General features: G+C 48.7%; 1 protein-coding gene across 2 annotated transcripts in view; it reads left to right on the top strand.

Annotated features, from left to right (window-relative positions):
• The window catches only part of SP2 (Sp2 transcription factor), a 267,341-nt gene extending 244,429 nt beyond the window's left edge, over window positions 1-22,912 (top strand). The window contains exon 7 of one of the 2 annotated variants that reach the window (XM_069634642.1): window positions 21,631-22,912. In XM_069634642.1, coding sequence (XP_069490743.1) covers window positions 21,631-21,731 — 101 coding nt within the window. In that variant the 3' untranslated portion in view covers window positions 21,732-22,912. The remainder of the gene's footprint in view (window positions 1-21,630) is intronic. The other variant, XM_069634643.1, reaches the window with a different exon arrangement.
• Window positions 22,913-24,481: the final 1,569 nt, after the last annotated feature.

Raw genomic sequence — 24,481 nt, 5'->3', positions numbered from 1 at the left:
TCCCTGGCTAAGAAGGGTTGGCTCAAGCCCCACTCGGTCCAGCCGGTCAACTGACACCTGGACAGCAAGTACAGGCAGATGGAGGGGGATACACTCTTGCTCTCGACACATCCTCAGCCGCACTCCTCGGTGATCGCTGCGGCATCACTACACTCCAAGCCTCAGTAGTCCTCTGCCTCTTCTGCAGTGCTGTTATGCAAGGAGGAGAAGATCTTGGACGCATACGGCAAGAAGATCTACTCCAACACCTCCTTGCACCTACGTCAAGCCAATGCAGATGCCATGCTGGCTGCCGCCAACCAACGGTTATGGCGGGACATTGCAGATTTCCTCCCGGAACTCCCCTCCCAATGCCGCTCACGCTTTAAGGCGGGGCTAGCAGAAGCCAAGCTCGTGGCGCATGACCTCATGGAATCCACAGTGGCTCATATCGATACCTCGGGCCATGCCATCTGCATTGCCACGGACATGAGAACAGCCTGGCTCCTGGCAACGAAATTCAACCTGGATGTCCATGAGCGCATTCTAGATCTGCTGTTCAAGGGGGGTATAGAGGGGGGGCCCTCTTCCACTCCTCTACGGATGAAGAGCTGGACAAGAAGAACAGCTCACAAATGGCAAAGTCTCTGTCCATTCTTACAAAGACAACACCCAATCTCAGCAGCGCTCGGAAAGGGGTTGTACATATGGAGGGTTCTGCGGCTTCCAGGAACTCGGATTCAGGCAGCCGGACCGCTTGTCGTCTCAGAACCGGCGCAAACAACAAAAGGGGGGGCAAGAGTAAGGGCTTTTTCCAGTCCCCCTCCTCAGCCTCTGAGGGAAAGAAGGCATGACACGCCCCTTCGGGTCCTAACGTGTCACCAGTGGGGGGCAGGCTTGACCTCCATTCGCAATTCTGGTGCCAGAATTTCAGACCTCTGGATCCTCTCTGTAGTATACACGGGGTACAGTCTTCCTATCCCAGCCTCTCCTCCCTCCTCCCCTACACTCCCACAGGTTGGGACAGCAACTCTTTTGGTGGAGATCCGGTAGCTCCTTGAGAGCCAGGCATTGGAGGAAGTCCCAGCCGCCCAGCGAGGCTTTGGCTTCTACTCCAGGATCTTCGCCATTCAGAAGAACCACCAGGTGGGCCTGAGAGTTGTGCTGGACCTTTCCACCCTCAACCTCTCCCTACACCTGTAAAAATTCAAGATGGTTACGCCAGCTTGTATAGCGGAGACATTGAACAGGGGAGACTGGATGTGCTCCCTGGACCTGAAGGACTCGTACCTTCACGTAGCGATTTGGCAGCCCCAACGTTCTTTCCTACGGTTCAAGAACATGGGCTACCATTTCCAATACAAAGTCCTTCCATTTGGCCTCAACTCTGCCCCAGGGTCTTTACCAGACTCATGAAGGCTGTGGCGGACCTCCTCAGAGCACAGGGCCTCCAAATCTACCCATACCCCGATGACTGGCTCGTGGGGCTACATCTCCGTAAGCGGTTTGCCACTATTCCCATGCCCTTATGAACACACTGCATGACCTGGGCTTCTCGGTCAACCTCAAGAAGTCACAGCTGCTCCCTACGCAGTCTGACATTCCTGGGCCTCATTTGGGACACGTGCGCCAAGAGTTTTACCTTCGGAACACAAAATCTCGGCCATCAATAAGGCCACTGCTCACTACTTCAGCAGAGAGAGGACCTCGACATGGTGGTACCAACATCTCATGGGTCTACTGGCGGCGGTCCTGTTAGCCGTGCCCCACACAAGACTAAGGATGAGAAGGATTCAGCTGCACTTCGCGGCCTCATGGAATCGGGAGTGGCGCTTGCAATCAGAGATTATCAACGTTCCTCCATCTCTCCACCCGGACCTACCTTGGTGGTCCATGGACTGCAACCTACGGACGGGCAAGCCCTTTCGTCGCCGTCCCCGCAGGCCACCATCACCAGAGACTCCTGGCTCGAGGGCTGGGGAGCCACACTGGACGATCTCTCGGTCCACGGCACCTGGACTCGACAGGAGCAGGAATGCCACATCAATTGGTTGGAGCTGAACGCCATCTGGCTAGCACTCAGAGCATTCCTACCGCTTCTCAAGGGAAAGGTTGTCCTCGCCCAGACAGACAACTCGACCAGCATGTAATAAGTCAACAAGCAGGGAGGCACCTGATCCCCTCCTCTGTGCAGGCTGGCAATCAGCATGTAGGAATGGGCCCTGGAAAACATTTACCTCTCGGCAGTCCACCTCCTGGGGGGAATCCAACCTGGAGGCGGACAGGCTCAGCAGGCTGGGTGCGGACAATTACGAGTGACAGCTAAACAACCTCGTTATTCAGGAGATCTTCAACAGGTGGGGTCACCCCCAGGCGGATCTCTTTGCCATCTGGCACAACAAGAAGTGTCCCCATTTTGCATTCTGCCAGGGTCAGGGACCCGGCTCTCTGGGCGATGCATTTCACCTCCAGTGGACCATGGTGGCCGGCCAGGCTGTGGTTTTCGGAGCTACGCAGCCTCTAGGAGGTGCCCCCGATATACCTTCCGACGGGCCCAATGGGGGGGGGGGGCAGAATCATCCATCCCACGTCGGGGAAACTAGCCCTCACAGCGTGGTACCAGAGCAGTTAATGCTTTGGCACCTTAGCATTTCACAGGCCAATCTGGAGATCATACAGGGCGCCAGGAGCAAAGCCACCAGGGCCCAGTACAAAAGCAAATGGGCCAGATTCTGCCACTGGGCAGACACCAAGGGAATTTACCCCTTGGCCTGCAATTTGGACGACATGCTCTCCTTTTCAGCGCACCGCACTCATTCGGGCATACAGGTGGACACCTGCCGTACATACCTTGCATCCATTGGGGCTTACAGAAACTCGGAGGGAGGCATTTTTTCCTCCTCCAACCCTATCGTCAAACATCTGACTGGTCTCGCTAGGCTCTACCCGCCCGCCAAGAGACCGCACCCCATGTGGGATCTTAACATAGTCTTGGGCGCCCTGGCGCACAAACCATTCGAGCCAATGGTGTTTGTGGACATTTGGCTGGTCACCATCAAGACGGCCTTACTAGTCGATCTTACCTCGGCTCACAAAGTCAGCAAAATCCAGGCACTGGTCGACTCTGAACCATATACCACCTTTCACAAGGACAAGGTAGTCCTGCGGACGCACCCAGCATTTCTTCCCAGGGTTCCAGCCACATTAAGCTTGAACGAAGAAATAGTCCTTCCTATATTCTTTCTCAATCCCAAGGATGATGCACGGAGAGCGATGCACTGCCTGAATGCATGCGTGCCCTAAAATTCTACTTTGACCGGACCAAGGGCTTCCGCAAGTCGGACGCCCTGTTTGTCACTTTCAGAGGCTCAAGGCCAGGCTATCGGGCCTCTAAGGCTTCCATATCCTGCTGGATGGTCTCTGGAATGTGGGACATGGTGCTGGAATGTGATGGCCGTTGCCTTGGCCCTGACAGCGTGGGCATGCATGTTGGCCGGGAGCGGCTTGTGCTGGCCCTGGCTACGTTTCTTTGATGGCAGAGACCACGGTGAGTAATTTAAGATTAATGTGGCAAAAATTATAAGTGGAGACCATTAGAAGCCGCATATGACTCGTGCTGCAAGCTGCATTTGAAGACCTACCTGTGCCTGGTCCAAAAGGACCAAATCATCTGCATACAATAACCGTCATTTAGAATGCCCATTAAGTTCGGGGGATGGCGGGAGAACAGGAGAAGTCTCCAGGCTCCTGTCTGCAATTAATACGTTGATTTACGTAGGGGCCAGGATGCACCCGAGCTTTAGACCTCGAGAAGTAGGGATAGATGCAGTCAGTTTCCCTGAAATGTTCAATTGGACTTGCGGAGACGTGTGACTGTACAGTTCCCTAATGTTTATCAAGTAATTGGAGCAATTCCAAGATTGCAACTTTTCCAAAGAAGAGACCCATGTACACTCAAATGCCATTTGAAAATCGATAAAGGCAAGATAAATTGGGGAACCAATCAACAATACCCTTTTTTATTTTTAATAATAATTTGGCATTTATATAGCACTATGAACCCTCAGGTATCTGAGCGCTGCTCCTTATTACCCACATTGTGTGGTGCTCATTTATAGACCTCGGAAGGATGAAAGGCTGAGTTTGGCATTGCCGGGATCCTAACCTGCGTCAGCGGTCTCGGCACAGATGTTGAAGCGAACACTCTAATTGCTGTGCTGTCGGACTGGTTTTTGTTTTATTAAACCCAAGATGAAAGCATTTAGTGAGTTGCTGATCCCTTCAATAAACCCAGATTGATTCAAATCCTAAAGAGATGGCTTTCACCCATTAGATATTTCTTTTTTAAATTGGAGATGCAAATAGTTTTCCAGGTTCATCCAAAACAGCGATCGGTCGATTGTTTGGGTTTGTCTGATCCCCCTCCTTTAAATATTGGAATTATGATAGATTTGTGTCTGGAAGAAGGTATCCTCTTGTTCTTTATCACTTGAGTAAGTAAGGTGTACAATACCTTAGCCCAAGCTTTAGGAAGGGCCTTAAACAGCATTTGAGAGACCATCTGGGTCAGGGGCCCTGGACTTGCTGCTCCTTGCAATCAAGTGGATAATGTCGTTCTTATCGAAAGAAACAAACCAATCCTCATCGAGTTAGGAGAGTTGGTCCTGCCCCCCGGGATGAGCAGCTGCAAATAGAGCCACAAAATTCACTTGCAATGCTGACTGCCGTACACCTTCTTTCTTAAGAAGCTGCCTAATCTGCGACAAACTCCTAGATGATGGGGCTACCAACATGCGTTCAACATCATTTTGAGCCATTATACTTACCATCGAGCCAGTTTTTAAATTTTATCTTCTGCTTTTTGATCTCCAAGCATGGGTGGTATAGCCCAGTGGCAACGCGCTCGTCATGAAAGCAAGACGCAGGTCTGAGTCCCGGGTCCGCGCTTAGAAAACTCTTAGGTATTTAGCCTTTATAAAAAAAACAATTATAATTATTATAATTCTCCAGCATGGGGTCTGGCATGGATTCACATGCTCATGAATATTCCCCGTCGTCGGGCTGGGAATCCTCAGGCAGCCATCTTCAGATTTTTACCGCACGTTCAAGCATTGGGAGTCCTTGTGCTATAGCTCTCAAGCTTTTACTGTGTTTGCAATTTTTCTAAGAGTTTGCTCTTATTTTTTTGCTCAATCGAGCCTCAAGCTCCATCGATCTATCATCCGACTGACCGGGACCAGTTTTTCAGAATTTTTCGTCGAGTTATCTTCTGGATTCCAGAAGATTCTTGAGGTCTAGGACATGGCTGAAGATAGAGGAAACTCAACTCCTCTGTTCAGGATTTGCCCTGGATGCGACCTACGGAACATTGTCCTGGACGATGGGCACTCCCTGTGCCTCTACTGCCTGCACACCGACCAGACGCATTTCGAGGAGGCCTGTGCGTTCTGCAAGGACATGGTTCCCCGCACCATAAAGGACCATCACGAGCGGCTTACCAAGTGGCTCCAGTCAAGTGAGTCCCGGTCACCCAGCAGCAAGAAGAAATCGGAGCGGTCTCGTCATAGTTGTAGCACCCGGGTAAGCTTATGGAGAAGTCCCAGTCGGCTCTGACGGAGAAGGCCAAAAGGGAGCGTGGCGTTGACCCTCCCCCCCCCCCTACGGTGAAGGCCCCAAGCACGACTGAGGTCGTTGAGGCCCAGATTAACCTGGCGAAAACCTGCATTGTAGGAGTGGTGGCGTCCCTGGCGAAGGCCGTTGATACGGGTTCACAGGACATGGGCCCCAAAGCAAGTTTCCCTGCCGGCCAGGAGCCAGCCGATGGAGAAGACACCGGTGAAAACTATGCCAGTGTCGGTCATCTCCCCTAAAACGGTCTCCCCTGATTGAGAAGAGGGGGAGGGGGGCGGGAGCACGGTAGTCCTACAGGGCACGGACATCTCTGAGGAGGAGGAAGAGCTTGCTGTTCTCAAGACTGGCTTGGACTAAAGATTAATCGAGGCCAGGTCCTACGGCAGGGACCCTGATGGGGCAAATGTGGAGAGTGACGGAGACAACTGACGAAGAGAAGCAGGGCGTTCAGGAGCCGGAGGACACTACGCCTCTGCCGCCGTCCCTTCCACTACAGCCACCGCAGCAGCCTCTTCTGCCTCCGGCAGACATCTCTGTGGACATCCTTCAGGCGCTACACACTGTGCTGAGATTCGGATAAGGATGCCCCTGTCGCCGGCGGGAGACCCCACAGTACCAGGGCCATCGGGGGAACCCCCGCACAAGAGTTCACCCTCCTTACCATCCATCGCCTCCCTCCCCTCCACCAAGGGACGAGACTGAACCGGAGACAGCGACGACTGGCATGGGTACGGACGACGGTGGAGTGGATCTCGCGTCCCCGCCACCGAGAGCCTCGCCGCCCGACTAGATTGGCTCGTTTCACGCCATATCGCAGGCCTCGCAGTTGTTCCAACTGACTCCTGAGGAAAAGGAGGGCTTCCTGCACCAGCGCCGGGAGGCTAGGAGGAAGACCGTGCTGTCTATCCTGCTGTTAGACGACATTTGGGACGAGGGACTGTCCCTCGTGAAGAACCTTTCCTCGGCCCCGGCGAAGAGGGACCGGTACAAGAAAAAGTATAGGGTGCTGGATTCTCCACCCAAGTGCTTGAGATCACAGCCTTCCTCGGATCCGGTGGTCTCGGCGGCAGCTAGGAAGAAGTCTGCGGGCTCGGCTGCGTCGACATCCTTCTCCCCGTCCCCCCCCGAACAGCGAGGGAAAGAAGCTGGACGCCATGGGACGACGAGTCATCTCGTCAGCAGTGACTACTATCAAGGCTGCCAACACCCTTGCCATTGTGGCTCGCTATGACTGGGAGCTCTGGTTCAAGATCACTCCCCTCCTGGACTTTCTGCCCGACAAGAGAGCGGAAGTGCTGGAGATTCTGCAGGAAGGCGAGGTGGCGTCTGACCATGCCATCATGGTAGCCATGGACCTCGCCGACACAGGGTTCCGCCAGACGGGCAACAGCGTTTGCTTTCGTCGGCGGCACTGGTTGAAGGCCACTAAATTCCGCCAGGATGTGCCGTCCACCTTCTGGACTTGTCAGCGTCCCCTCCAGTCAAGCTTTCTGGCGGCCGTAGACCATCTCGCCAAAGAATGAGGCGCAATTCTACATCACGACCCAGGGTCGCTGAACTTGCAGGCCTGGCTCCTGCAGCACTAGAATTCGGAGGATATGCGATCCCGGCAGACTGCAAGGAGGTACTTGCCAAGGCCAGGACTTCCTCTATGCTGAAGTGCTACGGACTTATGTGGATGAGGTTCACAGTCTGGTGCCGTGCACAGAAGATAAACCCTCTGAGTCATGGCCCCTCAGGTTCTGCCATACTTGCTGTCGCTGGCCAAAGTAGGACTAGCACACGCTTCCATCAAGATTCATCTGGCGGCTATCTCCCGCTACACCAGAGCTCCGGGTGGTCATCGCTGTGGTAGCACTGCCTGGGCAAGGAGTTCATGAAAGGACTATCCCGCTCGTTCCCGCCGGTGAAGGCTCTGGCCCCGGCGTGAGAGCTCAATGTGGTGCTGACTAGGCTCATGGGTCCTCCGTTCGAGCCTATGCATTCAGCGCTGCTGAAATTCTTATTGTGGAAGACCGCATTTCTTGTGGCCATCACCTCTGCACGACGAGTGGGAGAGATCCAGGCCCTCTCCTGTAAACCTCCGTACTTGACATTTCACGAAACGAGGGTGTTGCTGCGGACGCACCACTCCTTCATGCTCAAGGTGCCGTCGGACTTTCATCTAAACAAGCCCTTGGTGTTACCTGTTTTCTTCCCGACGCCTTCGTCGCCGGCTGAGGGAACTGCACTCGCTAAATGTGGCTAGAGCGCTGAAGTTATACATGGACCTCATGAAGAGTTTTCGGAAGACGTCACAACTGTTTGTGAACTTTGGCCCTGTGAACCAAGGGAAGGCCCTCTCTAAGGCTTCCATTTCCAGGTGGCTCTCCTGCTGCATCACCCATTGTTACCGGTTGGCAAACCGACCATTGCCTGGCAGTCCGAGCCCATTCGACCAGAGCGATCGCTGCAACTACAGCGTTCCTGTCTGGTGTGCCCCTGTGGGACATCTGCAGGGCTGCTACGTGGAAGTCGACGCACACCTTCACGAGATTCTACTGTGTCGACCGGGATTCCAGGGAAGAGTCCAGAGTCGGCCAAGCAGTGCTGTGCAACCTGTTTGCTTAAAGGTGAGCCTAGTGAGGAGGTAAGGGATGCTTAATGTTGAGTTGTTCAGATGCTTAATGTTGAGCCTTGCCACCTCCCGTGGTTGTGCATGTGTGTACTGCCATGTATTCTTTATTCATGAGCATGTGAATCCATGCCAGACCACATGCTGGAGAAGGAACAAGTTACTTACCTGTAACTGTTGTTCTCCAGCATGCGTCTGGCATAGATTCACATGCAAACCCTCCCGCCTACCCCTCTGTGGCTCTTCTCTTGGCCCTACTGCCACTTTACATGCTACCAAATCTGAAGATTGCTGCCAGAGGAGGGGCTTGGGTAGAGGGCAATCATTGACTAGGGGCAGTATGACCCAGAGACCAGTGATTGGTTGTTAGGAGAAAGACAGTTCAGAAACGAAACTGAAACTGATTTTTTTCTTTACCGAGCATTCCCAGCCTGACGACGGAATATTCATGAGCATGTGACTCCATTCCAGAACCATGCTGGAGAACAACAGTTACAGGTAAGTAACTTGTGCCTTTTGTTCCATTGGACCAAGACTTGAGAGGGAACAGACCTACCCTCTGGTTTGTATCATGCAATGATTGTATCAACTGAGATACTATTTCTATTTGTTTCATCAGACTCCTCCCACCCTATGCACCCCCGCCCACCCCCCATTCCCAGCGCAATCCACGGGAGGCGTGATTACTGAGTGTAGACTTTTTTGCAAGCCGCTAGTCGAGGGTTTTAACATGGCTTGTTGGTTCTTGGATTTTCTTTTAGCTTGGCAACTTTTCTCGATTTCTTCCTTTGAGAAAAAATAGGGTAATTGATTTGTTGGACTGTCGGCATCGGGCGTAGGCATCAAAGGCAGATGGCAAGAAAAATTTGAAACCAAAGTCGGATTTTCAAGTGGCATCGCTGGTGAATTATGAAGAGAATGTCTAGATGGTGTGATTTCTAAAGTGTTTGGAACAGTAACGTGCAACACAGGAGATGGCCGCAGTCCCTCATGGCTTCGTTCGATAGGCTTTGTTGCAACTTGCTTGTTCACCATTTTTTTTTATCCAACCTGGGCACGAGAGTAAGCTTATGTGCTATTAAAAAGCCTTCAACAAAGGAGATCTCTGTATTCAGTAGTGTAAGCAAAGCGACTACATCATTTATTTTTGCATTTAGGGACTCGTACAGCATACAACGCGTTTGTCTTGGAAGCAAGACAACGCAGTGGAGCACAGGTTCGAATCCTGATCCTGCGCTTCGAAAACACATTGGTATTCAGTGCGTTATAAATGAACAATTATAATTTGATTTATGGAGGAAAAAACAGCAGGTCTCCTTTCAACAAACACTGCTGCCAGACTGCCACCGACACTTGCCTCCTGCGCCTCTGTGCCACGGAAAGGAATGACCTTTTGATGAACTGGTCACTCATTTTTCTTTGCCTTTCCTTGGATTCTCCCTTCTGCCCAAAGGGATTGGGACATGTGTTTAATCCACAGAACCAATGGTGTGGCCTTGCCAATGCTGGTACATAGATCGCCTGTACCTCTCCATTGACCGATATCTGAGACTGCCGTGAAGATTTCCTGTCTCGGTTAAACCACAGCATGCTTCACTACAAACTACCATTGCAGAACTTAACTAGTCGGCTCTTCCGGTCCTACAATATGTACACCTTGGCCCTAAACTGCATGGAGGTCCTGAAGCTGCTCAATGGACCGCTCCACACGCCCTTCATACACCTTCAAGTGGAAAAGGTTCTTTCTATGTTGCCTAGACAGGAGCAGCCACTTGATATGTCCAGAATGGATGGTACAGCTGTATCACCTTTCTTTGGCTAATTCTATCTTGCCAGGTTTTTTTCCTTTTTTTTTTCTTATTTGATTTGTTTGCATTTTTTTCTGTTTGGTCTTAACACAACCCCATCAACAATTCCAGATAACCATACAACCCAAAAGAAGAAAAAGGGACTCGCTCCACAAAATATAAATTCTCCAATTTTCCTCCAGGTTCAGCCAGCCATCAAGTCCCTCCAAATCCAGGTCAGGGAAATCTCCCCCTTATGTCTTCATACATGTTGCTTTTCTTGTGGTCCGCAGCGCAACCCTCTCGATACTGGAAAGGAAGTAAATCTCCCGAAGCCACATATCTTTGGTTGAGTAGACAGTAGATTTCCAATTCCACAGGGTGATTTGCTTGGCCACCATAGAGGCCCTGAAGAGCCAGGTAACCTGCGGGTAAGATGGCTCATCCAGACTTGTATCCTCTTCCAAAATTAAAGTCCTGAAGTCCTACTCTATCCACAACAAGGAACCTTGTTGCCGTGTTCATCACTCCTGTGATGTTGTTTCAGAAGGTCTTTACTTTAGAGCGGTCCTTTAACATATGTTCCAAATAGCCTACCATTTGGCCACAGTCCCCAGCAAGCATCATTCACTGAGGCATGGTTTGCACAAGCACTCAGGTGTCCAGAAAATCCTGTTGAGTAACTTCACCTGCCTTGCCCGCTCACCAGTGTTAATAGACATACAAGGAATATTTCTGTAAAGAGCATCCCATTTTGGCAATGACCTCCAATGGGTCGGGCTGACCAAGTTTCTAAGAGTTGAGCATTCCATTCTGAAGATCCATTTAATTTGCATACCACCGAGGCCATATGTTCCTGACCACCCTAGCATACTATAGATTGTCAGGTCAACCTTTGGTAGCTGCCGGAAGGTTACAGCTGACTTAAGGAACCTATACTCTCCGTGTGTACTGTCTCTGAGGTCGTATTTAATTCTCATGCTCTGAAAGGGGGGAGCCGCGACCCTCCATGAAATAGACCACCTATTCTTCAAACCCAATTTATTGCATTTTAATCAGGGGACTCAACAATATCGATGCTGAACTAAGTTCCTCCACTTTCAGTTGCTTAACTATATCTCTCCAACAGCTGTGCATAAAATCTATAAGAACAGATGTATCCCATTTCTTCTAATTTTGAGTAGTCAACAACCCCAAAGGTTCGAGCGGACCCAATACACTTCCCTCTGCAATTGACCGCTTGTCAAAGGGTTCCTGAAAAAATGGCAGTGTGTCTCGACATAAAGGCAAGGTAATAAGAATCTGGCACAATCGGACCCCCTTTATTACTCTGAAGCTGAAGTTTCCAAAGCTTCAACCTCGCTTTATGCTCCCATAGAAATGACTGATCATGCTGTCCAACCTTCTCATCCGAGACTTACTGGGTTGGAGGGAGAATTATACTTGTGATGTAAGTGATCCGTGGTACAGCAGTCTTTTTCAAGACATTCACTTTTCCACCCAAACAGAGATTGAGGGAATCCCATTTTAACAGGTCTGCCAATAATCTGTCTATCTGCATTTTCAGGTTAGTTTCATTTCATTTTTTTTTCTTCTTTAGTCAGTCGTGCTCCCAGATACAACATCTTAAAAGGACACCAGTTTAAAGCCATAGTCTGTCAAATTAGCTGTATTTCAAAATTGTGAGCATGGCAAAGGCTACGGTTTGAGGCACTTTATTTCGAAAGCTGGCCATTATGAAGGAATTGAAGATGGCCAGTCCTGTAGCATTAGGTCATCTGCATAGAACCGCAGTTTTTGCATAACGCCCTGAAAGTTGACCATCACATTCTTATTCTCTGATCCAGTGTCAGCAGCCAGAGGTTCCAACGATGATGCAAAGAGCGGGCGTCAAAGTAGACAGCCCTGAGAAGTTACCCGATGTAATTCAAATTTGTGATTTCAAAATATTGGCACGAAGATTGGAAGTGGTCTTACCAAAGCTAGTGAATCCCAACCAAACTGGTCTTGTCAAAGTGAGCATATCTGCGGCAAATATGAGAAAGCTATTGCTGACAATGTAAGAAGCCAATAAATTAAAGACTGGAGTTGCAGCAATATCTTTAGATGCTGAAAAAGGTTTTGACTGAACTATTGGGACTTCCTATTTCAGACACTAGAAATAATGAATTTCAGGACAGAGTTTTTAGGCTGGGTGAGAATTCTACATGAAGGCCTGACTGCTGATGTGCTGACTAATGAGATTATTTCCTCCATATATATATATATATTTCTGATGTTTGTTAATCTGCTTAGAATCACATGCTGTGCATAGGTCCGACATCCAGTGGTCACTGCGGAGTATTGCATTTTGTTTTTCGTAGTCGAAAAAGGGGACGTCGACAAGGCGTGTCTGTAACACTATCCCTATAGTGACGTGCGTTGTACCCACAATCCCTCACGCGTCGAGGTCCCTCAGATTGTTTTTTTCCGCCCAGCTTCTGGTCGCCTTACGCGGAGCTCCTAGAGAGACATTGCAAAATACTTACTACGGACCTCGGTCCTTAATTATACTTATTATATTCTTAAAGATCCCTCCACTCGACGTTAGCTGTGAAGCTGTTTCTCCGCCGAACAAGTTTTCGACGGAGGGGAAGAGACGGAGGGGATCCTTCGGTGCTGCCGAACACGTGGCCTGGCCTCGCCGGCCAACATACAGTAGGGAGAGTGGGGGTTCGAACTTTTATCTTCTCTTTAAGAATGTCTTTCTTTCTCCCCTATCTTTCCCTTGGGGTTGTTATCACCAGTTATTATTGCCTCAGCTATGGAGAGGACACCTTTTAAGTTTTGCCCACGCTGTAGGGGCAAATACACTTGGAAGGATAAACACAAGCTCTGTAATCGTTGCTTGCCCCTCGATCATAAGGAGGACAGCTGCGCGGCCTGTAAGCTCTTGAAACCAAGAACTCAAAGAACGGAAAGTTAAGAGGTGGGCGGACTACGCTATGTCGAAGTCAGTTTCCTCACCCGCCGCCGCTGTTACAGAAAGTGACGAGGAGGGTGATAACTCGACGTCCGTTACGGAAGTCATTAACCCCCAGAAGGAGCGCTCGCGCTCCTCGACGTCCGTCCCCGACCCCGACGGGTTCGGCTCACGCCCTGCTTATGGGGATGAACACCGAGGCGACAAGGACGCACATAGACCCCATAGGCCTAAGCACACAACCCACGGCTCTTCGTCGAAGACGAAGGATCCATCGGGGCCGAAGGGGACGCAGGGCACTCCGGCGTCTACCTCAGACCGTAAGGGTCTCAAGCCCCACCCGCAAACGCAGCCGCGACCAGCGATTGGGCTTTCATCAAACACGGGCGCTACCTCAAACATCCGACGTAACGCTCCATAGAGCGGCCGTCGAGAAACAACGCGTAACGCAGGCAACGTCGATACCAGAGCCCTCTACCGACTAACTCGTCGAGAGCCTGGCGAGAATTGTTTCCGAAGACAAACGTAAGCGGACGACGAAACAGACGTCGAATACCGCACCAAAAGCTATAGAAACGCCGAAAAAGCACAAGAGTAGCCAAGAACTGCCCCCTTCATCTAAGGGCACTTCTGAACTACCGGAGGGCTTTTCTGAGGGCGAGGGAAACCTTTTGTCGACGTTGTGGGAGCGTTCTAAGCGTTTGGAAGGCGAAAACATTGATTTCCCCCCTCTAGACTATTCAGGGGTCCCCCATGAGACCCTTGAAAGACTCCATTCTTGTATGGAGAAAATGGAAAGGTTTTTGGGAAGCCAAAACCCACCCACACACAAAAGACCAGGAGAATGGCCCCAGGATGACCCTAGGGTCAAGATCCCTAGACTGTTTCCCCTTTCTACAGACGTATATAACCTCACTGAAGAGGAGCAATACCTCCAAGAAGATGAGGAGGGTTTGGGTGGAGAGGAAGAACATGAGGAAGAGGGGTTTGAAGAAGATCCTTACACTAGTGCAGGAGTTTTTGAAGAAGATACAGCCACCTCGCAGCCCTGGCAATCCCCATCAGTGCAGCCTTGGCAATCCCCATCTGTGCACTCAGACCCTGATGCCTTTCACCCTTCTCCTCCCAAGGATTCACCTATTGGAAACACCTCTCCCATAGATGACCAACCTTCCCTTAATGCACTATTGCGCAAGGCAGCAGCGCATTTTGAAATAGACACAGGGGAAACTCTTCCTGACATAGACTTTGTAGAAAAAGTTGTTAAAGAAAAAGCCCCTGTTAGTCAGTCTTTTCTGCTCCTGGCTTCCATAAAGCGAAGAATAACTCCTTCCCTTTCCAATCCTGCATTAGTCAGAGGGGTCAACCCTCGGATAGAAAAGCTCTTCAGCCCTTCGTCCTCTGACCCCTTGTACATCGGAGGACATTCTATTCCGGACTCCCTTGTAGTTACGAATACAAGAAAAAGAGCTGGGGTACCACTATCCACTAGTGAGGCACCACCTGACAAAGAGGGCAAGAAGCTCTATGCACTTGGGAAGAGAATCACGACCTCCGCAGCCTTCTCAACTAGGATTGCGAATAACAATTCCCTACTAGCTAGCTACGCAGATGCACAGTGGAGCAAGCTGCGCAGCGAAGCAGAGGACGCACCAGAACCCCTGCGTTCACGTCTGTTAGATATCATCTCAGAGGGAACTCTTGTAAACCAGGGCATCGTAAAGAACTCCTTAGATGCCGCAGAGACGGCTGGCCGTTCCCTGGTTCAGGGAATACTTCTCAAACGCCATGTCTGGCTGCGCAATTCGGATTTAAGCCGGAAACCCAGGCTTCCCTGATAAATAAGCCCATAGAACAAACACACCTGTTTGGGAAAGCAGTTGATGAGGCCCTAGAACATGGGAAGAAGGAATTTGATACCATCAAGACTCTTGACCAAATTTCTAGGCCCCCTAACAGACGCGGCTATGGCAATAGACGCTCCTTTCGTGGCCAACGCCAGCAAAACCAACAGCAATTTTACTCTGCTACCAACTGGCCCTCTAACCAGGGTAACAACCAATTCAGTCAAAGAGGCCAACGGCGTGGCAAAGGAAGAGGTTGCGGCTCCAGCCCCAAAGGTTCCACGCCCAATACCAACAAATGACCCGAAGATTCGGGTCCCCTCCCATGCATCACCGGTCGGGGGCCGGCTAACATCGTTCCTATCAGCATGGGAGGAAATATCGTCAGACCGCTGGGTTTTATCCACCATAGCCCACGGATACTGCATCGAATTCAACGGTTCCCCGAAGTACAGACCCCCACGGAACCGATGCATGACACCGGAACACCTCACCATTCTTCTTCAAGAAGTAGAAGAGCTACTGAAAAAAGAAGCTATAGAGGCTGTCCCCCTATCTCAGGTAACAGAAGGTATTTATTCAGTGTACTTCCTTGTACCCAAAAAGGACTTAACCATGCGCCCTGTATTAGATCTGCGTCCAGCGAACAGGTTTGTCAAACCCCAAAAGTTTCGTATGGTGACCTTGCAGGAAGTAATCCCACTGTTATCACAAGGGGATTACATGACAACACTAGACATGAAAGATGCATACTTTAATATTTTAATGTTGCCAGCGCACAGAAAATACCTCAGGTTCAAGATAGAGAACAAGCACTACCAGTTCAGAGTACTACCCTTCGGGATAGCATCTGCACCAAGGGTATTCACGAAAGTACTGGCAGTGGCAGCGGCCCACCTACGCAGGTTATCCATCCCGGTATACCCTTACCTCGACGACTGGCTCATAACAGGGGATTCTTACGAAACATGCTTCTCCAATACCCAAAAGACCGTAGACCTTTTGTCCCAACTGGGCTTCTCCATCAACGAAAAGAAGTCCAGCTTAGACCCCAGCCAAATCAAACAATTCCTAGGGGCTCTAATTCAAACAAAGGACGGCCTCGTCTTCCCCTCCAATGAGAGGGTCCAAAACATGCTGTTTCAGATCCCCCATTATGTGGCAGGTCGAGAGGTGACGGTACGCAAGGCAATGCGCTTGCTAGGGATGATGGCGTCATGTATTTATTTGGTACCTCACGCGCGCCTGCGCCCAATGCAAGAGTGGCTCTACAGCCAGTGGTGTCAGGCCAGCGGACAATGGGACGATCTAGTGGTAGTCTCGCAGGCCTTGGTTCTCTCGCTACGGTGGTGGACAAAAGAAAACCTGTTATTAGGGAAAACTTTTGCCACACCCGCAGTGGAAGCCACTCTAACCAGAGACGCATCCCTTACAGGATGGGGGGCTCACCTATCCCATCAGACTGCTCACGGAGCGTGGACTCCGAGCTTAGCATCCAAGCATATAAACCTGCTGGAACTACTAGCGGTGTTCAAAGCACTGAAAGCCTTTCAGGAACACCTACAAGGAAAGACAGTGATGGTCCTCTCAGACAGCACCACAGCCATGTACTACCTCAACAAGCAAGGGGGCACTCACTCTCCAGGACTGTCCAAGCTGTCCCAGAATATATGGAAGTGGGCTCTCAAACACAACATGTTCCTACTATCACAACATGTACCAGGGGAACTCAATCTGCTAGCAGACAAACTCAGCAGAGACTTCCCCCTGCCCGAAGAGTACGAATGGCAATTGCACGAAGGCATCGGCTTAGACGTCTTCACGCAATGGGGGTTCCCGGAAATAGACCTGTTCGCAACTCTGGAGACCTCACAATGCCAAAGTTACGCCTCCATGTACCCCCAAAACCAGTCCAAGGGGAACGGTCTGTTGATTCAATGGTCAGGGAAATTTGTTTACGCCTTTCCCCCGACTCCCCTTCTCAACAGAGTGGTGCACAAGATGCACCAGGAGCAGGTTACCATGATACTAGTGGCCCCAATGTGGGCCCGGCAGCCATGGTTCGCTCACTTGATGGAGATGTCCCTATCTCCCCCAGTGAAACTTCCCTGCCCGTACAACATGCTGTCACAAGACAAGGGCAGGACACTGCATCCATGCCCTCAGACCATGAACTTAGCAGCCTGGCTCCTGAGATCATAGAATTTGGACATTTACAACTCCCGCAGAGATGTATGGACATCCTCAGGGAAGCCAGAAAACCTAATACTCGCCACTGCTATTCTAGCAAGTGGAAAAGATTTGTCATCTGGTGTACAGGTAAGAGCATCAACCCGGTTGACTGCTCACCCACTAACATTGTTCTGTACTTGACCCATTTACTGGATTCATGTCTAGTCTTCAATTCCATTACAGTCCACCTAGCGGCACTTTCTGCATACACCACTTCCCAACTCAAAGTGTCGTGGTGGAAGATACCAGTTATCAAGGCCTTCATGCAGGGGGTAAAGAGAATACACCCTCCGATAGCTAACAGCTCCCGGATGGGACTTAAAAGTGGTACTTGCTAGACTCATGGGCCCTCCTTTCGAACCCATGCACAAGGCAACTCTTAAAGACCTCACTCTTAAGGCTGCTTTCCTAATAGCTATCACCTCCATTAGGAGAGTAAGTGAACTACAGGCTCTTTCTGTATTAGACCCCTTTGTAACAGTTCACAAGGATAAGGTGGTTCTACGCACACACCCAAGGTTTGCACCAAAATTCATCTCGAAATTTCATGTAAACCAGTCAATAGAACTACCAACGTTCTTTCAAAACCCTTCCAGCTTGGGAGAAAAAAGTCTGCATACACTAGATGTACGCAGAGCTGTCATGTTCTACATGGAAAGAACCAGACCAATGAGAAAGACTAATCAGTTCTTTGTCTCTGTGGCAGCAGGAAGAGAAGGAGATGCAGTTTCAAAGTCCACTATATCTAGATGGATTGTTCAATGCATCACTCTCTGTTACACTCTTGCTAAGAGAGAACTACCCTTCAAGCCAAGAGCACATTCCACTCGAGGCACTGGGGCTTCCATAGCGTTCATTGCAAATGTTCCCCTTGAGTCCATCTGCAAAGCGGCTACCTGGAGTTCTGTGCACACCTTTACAAAACACTACTGTCTAGATGCACACTCTAGATCTGATTCCCAGGTGGGACAGGCAGTATTAAGACATCTTTTCTCTACTGTTCCTTCTCATAACCCACCGCCAACTCCCGGTACTGCTCGCTAGTCTATGCACAGCATGTGATTCTAAGCAGATTAACAAACATCAGAAGACAATGCATTACTTACCGTAAAAGCATTTCTGATGGTTGTATCTGCTTATATTCACATGCGCCCACCCTTCCTCCCCGCTCGGATGGAAGGAACATAGACATCCTTTTCTATATTTCTCTCTTTTCTGTACTCGCTCACGTCTAGAAGGCTCCCTCAGGGCAGAAAAATACAAACAGAGGGACCTCGACGCGTGAGGGATTGTGGGTACAACGCACGTCACTATAGGGATAGTGTTACAGACACGCCTTGTCGACGTCCCCTTTTTCGACTAAGAAAAACAAAATGCAATACTCCGCAGTGACCACTGGATGTCGGACCTATGCACAGCATGTGAATCTAAGCAGATACAACCATCAGAAATGCTTTTACGGTAGGTATTGCATTGTCATATATTTGGATAGATATCCCTTACAGCGCCGGCTGCTCCTATAACTTCAACAGGGGGGGGGGGGGGGCGTGGTGGACCTTGACTCGGCCGTCAATCCCTCGAGTCGATGCAGCGGTCGTCGACGCCGGATGCAATGTCGGTTGTTGTACATACACTGCGTCACTGTGCCCCCTGTACCTCAGTCCCCTACCTCTCCCCCCACCCCCGAGCTCAGCCGCTGCAGTGGAAGAATTAAACGATTCGGCTGAAACAGCCACAACTCATAGAAAAAAGTGAAACCTAAAGTTTTTTTGTTGTTGTGAGGAACGAAACGGTAAGCGATTGCAGAAGGCACCAATACATTCTACGACAGTCCTGTCAAAGGGAGCTTGCCAAGGCACCAATACATTCTACGACAGTCCTGTCAAAGAGAGCTTGCCTCCTCCTGTCAATAAAGAAATCACTCCTCAAACAGCAGGCACTTCCATAGCGGGGTTGGATGGGAGGGTGATGAAGAATCCATAGAATATTACCGGTAAGTAATTTCTCCTCCAAATGGATTGCTTTACTCTGAGATTCCTTATCAGATAGACTCCCCAAGCAGTATGTGTGAAGGACGCGGGATGGAACTCCCTATACCAGGAACCTTTGTAAAACCACCCTCACAAAGCGATAGTCTACTCCATGGGCTACATCCAGACAGTAGTGTTTGGTGAAGTTATGCAGTGTGGACCAAGATGCCGCTTGGCAGATGTCTCTCACTGGCACCCCACTTTGGAGAGTTGGAGAGGCTGCCACCCCCTCTTCCCCCCAATAGTGGAGTGGGCTCTGTTGCCCGGATGTAAATACTTCCTTGCATTGAAATAACATTCTGAAATGCATAGTGATCCAACTAGAGATGGATTGCTTGGAGATAGCCAAACCCTTTCTTGCAGTTTGTATCCATAAAGATGCGTAGGGTGTCTTTCAGTGCCTACAGTAAATGCTCTTCACAGGAATCATTCTTCACTATCCCAGTGATCTGTTTAGAAGGTCTTAAATTGGATCACCCAGTAAGAACCCATTGCCCCCTTAAAATGTAACATTGTCCTGAACCAATTGATGCCCCCCTTGCCGATTTGCAGCTCCTTTCAAAGACCGACGTTTTGGTGGCCATCATTAATAAACCTTGTATATTTTGTTCACAATAAGCTGGACCAGAGGAGATGCCCTTCTTTTTTTGCCCTCCGCAGTCTTGATTTCTTACAAATCAGTTTAGTTCTTTACTTTCTTCCTTCCTGAATCCTACCACTACAGCACATATGGCTAGTCCTATCCTGGCCATTAAGATCACTGACGTATTTTTATTTAAGAGCACAGAAGACCTGGAGTCTAAAGTTGTTTGTAAACTATAGTATGGTAAAATCGGGCTTTCCTTCCTCAAAACAGTCAAGAGCAATGTTTTTTTTTTGTTTTTTTTTTTTTAATTTATATTTTCTTTCATAGGGTTAACCCAACTCTAGAGCAAAGGAGGACTGTACTGGTCATAGAACAAAACATTTGATGCGAGAATTTAACAAATCAAGTAAACATTTGTAATTATCTCCAGTCAAATATGCAGTTGGTGATGTGCACAAGATGGCAAGAACCTAGGTTACACCAAGGTGGTGTTGGAAGATCCAGGTGTTTTTCTCCTAAAATGAAGGAGACTTTGAGCAGTCTGGATTGGCACAGGTATGGGGTGCAAGAGATTCGGAGCATAACATGGGAAGGACGGTTTCCTAATTTCCCCATTGCGAATCAGTCGAGTTTTCTCTCTAATCTCTTCTGAAATCTGTAAAACTGCTATTTGGAAGTCTATTCATATGTTTGCGTCCCATTACTGTTTAGGGCTCCATGCTAGAGCTGATGCTCAAGTGGGTCAGTTGTTCCTAAGAAATAGTTGGATACGTCATTTCCTTTTTTCAGTTTATTTCCTGCCCCTGTCCCTCCCCCAGTCCAAAAGACATTTGGGGTCGTTTGATATTCCTTCCCCCCAGAGGTATGATGGATAGGCTTGCTATTCATCAAGATGTATGAATAATAATGGCAATCCTATGATGGCGAAGGAATAGTTGCTTGTAATTGCAGTTCTCCTTTATGGGTATTTTCATTATATTCATCAATGCCCGCCCTCCTCCCCTCCAAGAGCAGCATGTAAAACGATCTGAAATGAATCCGCCATTAGGGTGTATTATGAAAGGCTGCTGCATCCTTGCACTTTAAAGGGAAGTGTCATTTGCCTTACTTTTACATGTCTGCTTATCTGCAAGATTGTTTTTCTGGTTCAGGGCTTTTCATTATATTAATGTAGTACTTGGGTGCTTTGTGGAGGTTTATTGTACTTGGAGGTGCACAAAGTAAAGCAAATGGGGCACACCTTGTGTGGGAGGATGGATTGAGTATGTATGTTTAAGTATGTAGGTTTTCATGGGTGGAGGTATTCCAGCTTTATGAATATGACCACATCCAGATGGCGAACTGGAATTACACCTATTTCTTTTTCAGCATATATACATTTGTCTAGTATTTGGGATTCCCAGCGGGAGGTATTGAGCAAACTATGATTGGTGAGCATCATGGGACACGAATCAGAAAAACATTCCCTGTTTGATTTTTGAACTTGTTGCGTTGACTCTGGTTGTACATTGTGTACCATTCACATGCTCCAACCACTGTCCATGGCCATGCGCCTCTCACATGTACTAAACATGGCTAACTGCTGTAAATGTATATGGTTCAGCTCTTACACTAAAAGCAATGTGCCGCCAAAGACTGAGTAAAGCTAAAGATTGGTGGCATGTGAAACTTGTGCAGAATCATGCTTCATTTGCCTCACCCAGCATTCACTGATTCCCAAGTGGAGTTTTCTCTATGGAAGACTGAATATTTATTACTCTGGTTGAACTGAATGACGGGCAGCTGGGCAGCTGATTTGACAGTGAATAGGCAGCTCTAAGTCTTCATCTTCATGACCAGCCAACATAATCATTTTCAGCATGATGGTCACACATAACTGTGGCTGGAGAGGGAAAGGGGAGCAGAGCTGGTTTTTGTCAACAGTTGGTGCAGTCTTATAACATTTTATATTCTTTCCACTTGCAGGAGACAAGCGGTTTGAATGTGCACAGTGTCAGAAGCGCTTCATGAGAAGTGACCACCTAACAAAGCACTACAAAACACACTTGATCAGTAAGAACCTGTGATGGAGCTTGCCTAATTCTTAGAGTTGTTCAAGACATCCCCACATGATGGAGCAGCATGCCTGACAGCGGTTTGAGGTAGACTGCATCAGAAGGCTGAGCAGGACTCCAGCAGAGCTAAATCTGAAGAATAAGCAAGCCACCTTCATGCTTCAAAGCAAGAACTATTTAGGGTTTGAATAAGACCCGACGACCAAGCAAGTAGCCATCCTAGAATTCAGGAAAACGTTCTCTTGTGAGTTTAACTGGATCTGCTCCTCACAGTATGTCTTGGGGAATTAAGTTTGAGCTTGCCACAGCTCATGAATATGGTCCCTCTGCTGTTCTATCCAACGCAGGTTCCTTTGAGGGGGCAACCCATATAGACTGAGCAGCTTCTCACTTCCCTGGTGGTACTCTGATACCCAAAGATTGGCAGCCTGCAGCCCTCGTTGGAACAAGGTCGAAGTCCTTCAAATCCTTCTTGCAAGAAAATGGAACGTGGTTCTGGCGCAGCAGGCCTTTCCCCCTTTCATTGATGAAAGCACCTTTTGGCTCCGTTTTGGAGCAGTATGTTTATTGTATGGAACTAATCATGTCCCATGAGGGGAAGTCGTAAGCTTTGTCAGAAGTTTACGGTCCTGTGCCGAAATCTGTGCATGGCACCGTCCCGGGGCGTGATTGCAAATTCATAAATATTCCAAGGAAACGGACACTTGGTCCATCAGCTGTGCGGCTGCTGGGCTCTGCACTATCACAGGCTCTTTGGATACATCACACGCTAACCCGTGCTAAAACTGAAGCTTTTTTATCAACTTTATTATTCTCGAACAAGAAAGTTTCCTAGCACATTCCTTTTGTATTTAAATGGGGGCAGCAGCTCCTCCAGTACCCCACCCCAACTTTTATTAGAGTTGCCTTATGTGCTTCATGCAGAATAATGATTTGAAATACTATAATATTTTTTTATTTAATTAGTTCTATTTCCCCTGGATGAATTGAGGATGGGTGGAGTGGGCACTTGGCTCTGTCGTCCCATTTCATTTCAAAGACAATGTAATTTCTAATCCGAAATTTAAAAAAAGGAGAAAAAATAACTGTACATACTGTAAAATAATTATATTCGCCATTGTGTCACTGTGTGTTTAAAATTATATTACTTGGTATTTTTGAGCTTTTAAATTAAAAAGAAAATGCTATTTCTACTTCACTTTGAGTTTACCTTCTCTGCCCGGTCTGAAGAATGCTAGTTCTGCGCCATTATTTAATGTGGATATTGTATTGTGGTTGAAAAAGCACCCAAATGACTGTAGAACTCAAAGGCAAATTAGAAGCAGGTGTGTTAACCCTGTTGACACAGGAAATCCACTGCTCTTCATGGCCAGCCCTATCCCCATCGAGGAATTGGACTTGGTTTATGGCCAATTTAATGTGCTATAAGAAGTTGCAAGTGAGATTTGTTGTTTTTGTGACAGCAGAGAACTTGTTGCCTGATATAGGATGTAATTGTACTGTCTGTTGGTTGTGCCCTTTTGATCCTGGTGCACTTAAGGTGGTTTGCTCTGTAAAGTAAGGCTGTGCCTAGAGTGATATGCCTGTCGGGAGGCTTGGTTAAGCAGTCAGCAGAGAAAAGTGTTACTTTGCCTAGACTTGCCTGAACTTTTGTGTCAGCTGTGCACTCACACTTTGCTTCAGCTTTGCTACATTGACTGAGACTCTCATTCACTTCATTGCTACTTCACTAGGATACTACCCATTTATTACAACAACACTGCAGTAAAGAGTAATGTACGGGTCTAATTTAGAAATTGCAATGCAGAATACCACAAACCTTAACTATCAGCAGTAGCTCTTCCAGTTAGTTGCCAAAGAGACTGCCATTCTCCCCCTCAATAAAGCAGCTCTGAAGAGTTGGTATACTCCTAGTAGGGAAATTCAGAGACAATACTGCTCAACAGACACACTTTACAGGATGGGATTTCTTATAGGTTCTTAAGCGTGCACAAATGGTTATCTGAGTTCAAAACCTTACATCATTTGGATGTATATGCTGTTCAAATGTCCAAAGATCCCAGAAGCACCATGTTCGGGTGCTATTTTTAAATGTTCCCTGTTTTTTTTGCAGGTTTGGGAGGCCCTCTGGGTATGTTAGTTTTCAGATGGCACACTTTTTGAGGTGTCTGTGTGATTTGATGTACTCCTATTTCTGAACTCAGAGTTTTGTGAGATGCCCCATGCCGATTGGGTTTGGGTGAGTGGCGGGTAATGGCAATACTGGTACAATTCCTGTGCACCTATAAAATATTCAGGTGGGACTCCTCGTGAAACAGGCTCATCGCTCGCTTCCGCCGATCGCAGCGCCAGATCAGGCTAATCAGCCCCACTGGCACCCGGACACGGGAGGACCAACTACCAGCCCTAATCAGAGAGCACACCGTACCACTTAATTGGCCCTGAAAAAGACTTGGGTCGAAACGCGCGTCGGCTGTTTGCTTTCACCTATGTTCAACAGGCGTTATCCGCCGCTATGATGTTTCTAAATTGCCTTGTGGAATTGCAAAAGAAATAATAAAGCAAAAAGTTATAAGCACCAATACGACTCCTCGGATCCAACCATGACCCAATACCTAAGCATGACTGCTACATTCTTGGACTATTGAACCCCCCCCCCCCCCACCCCCCCAGCGCCTTCCATTATCCACAGGTTTGTCATCCCACCTAATTATTCAGCCAATTGGAAACCCTGGAGTTGGTCCCCAGACGAACCAGGAGCG

This window comes from Ambystoma mexicanum, chromosome 13 (genome assembly GCF_040938575.1).
Source record: "Ambystoma mexicanum isolate Mex_15411 chromosome 13, UKY_AmexF1_1, whole genome shotgun sequence".
Classification (NCBI taxonomy): Eukaryota; Metazoa; Chordata; class Amphibia; order Caudata; family Ambystomatidae; genus Ambystoma; species Ambystoma mexicanum.
This window is presented reverse-complemented; position numbering and strand designations above follow the sequence as displayed.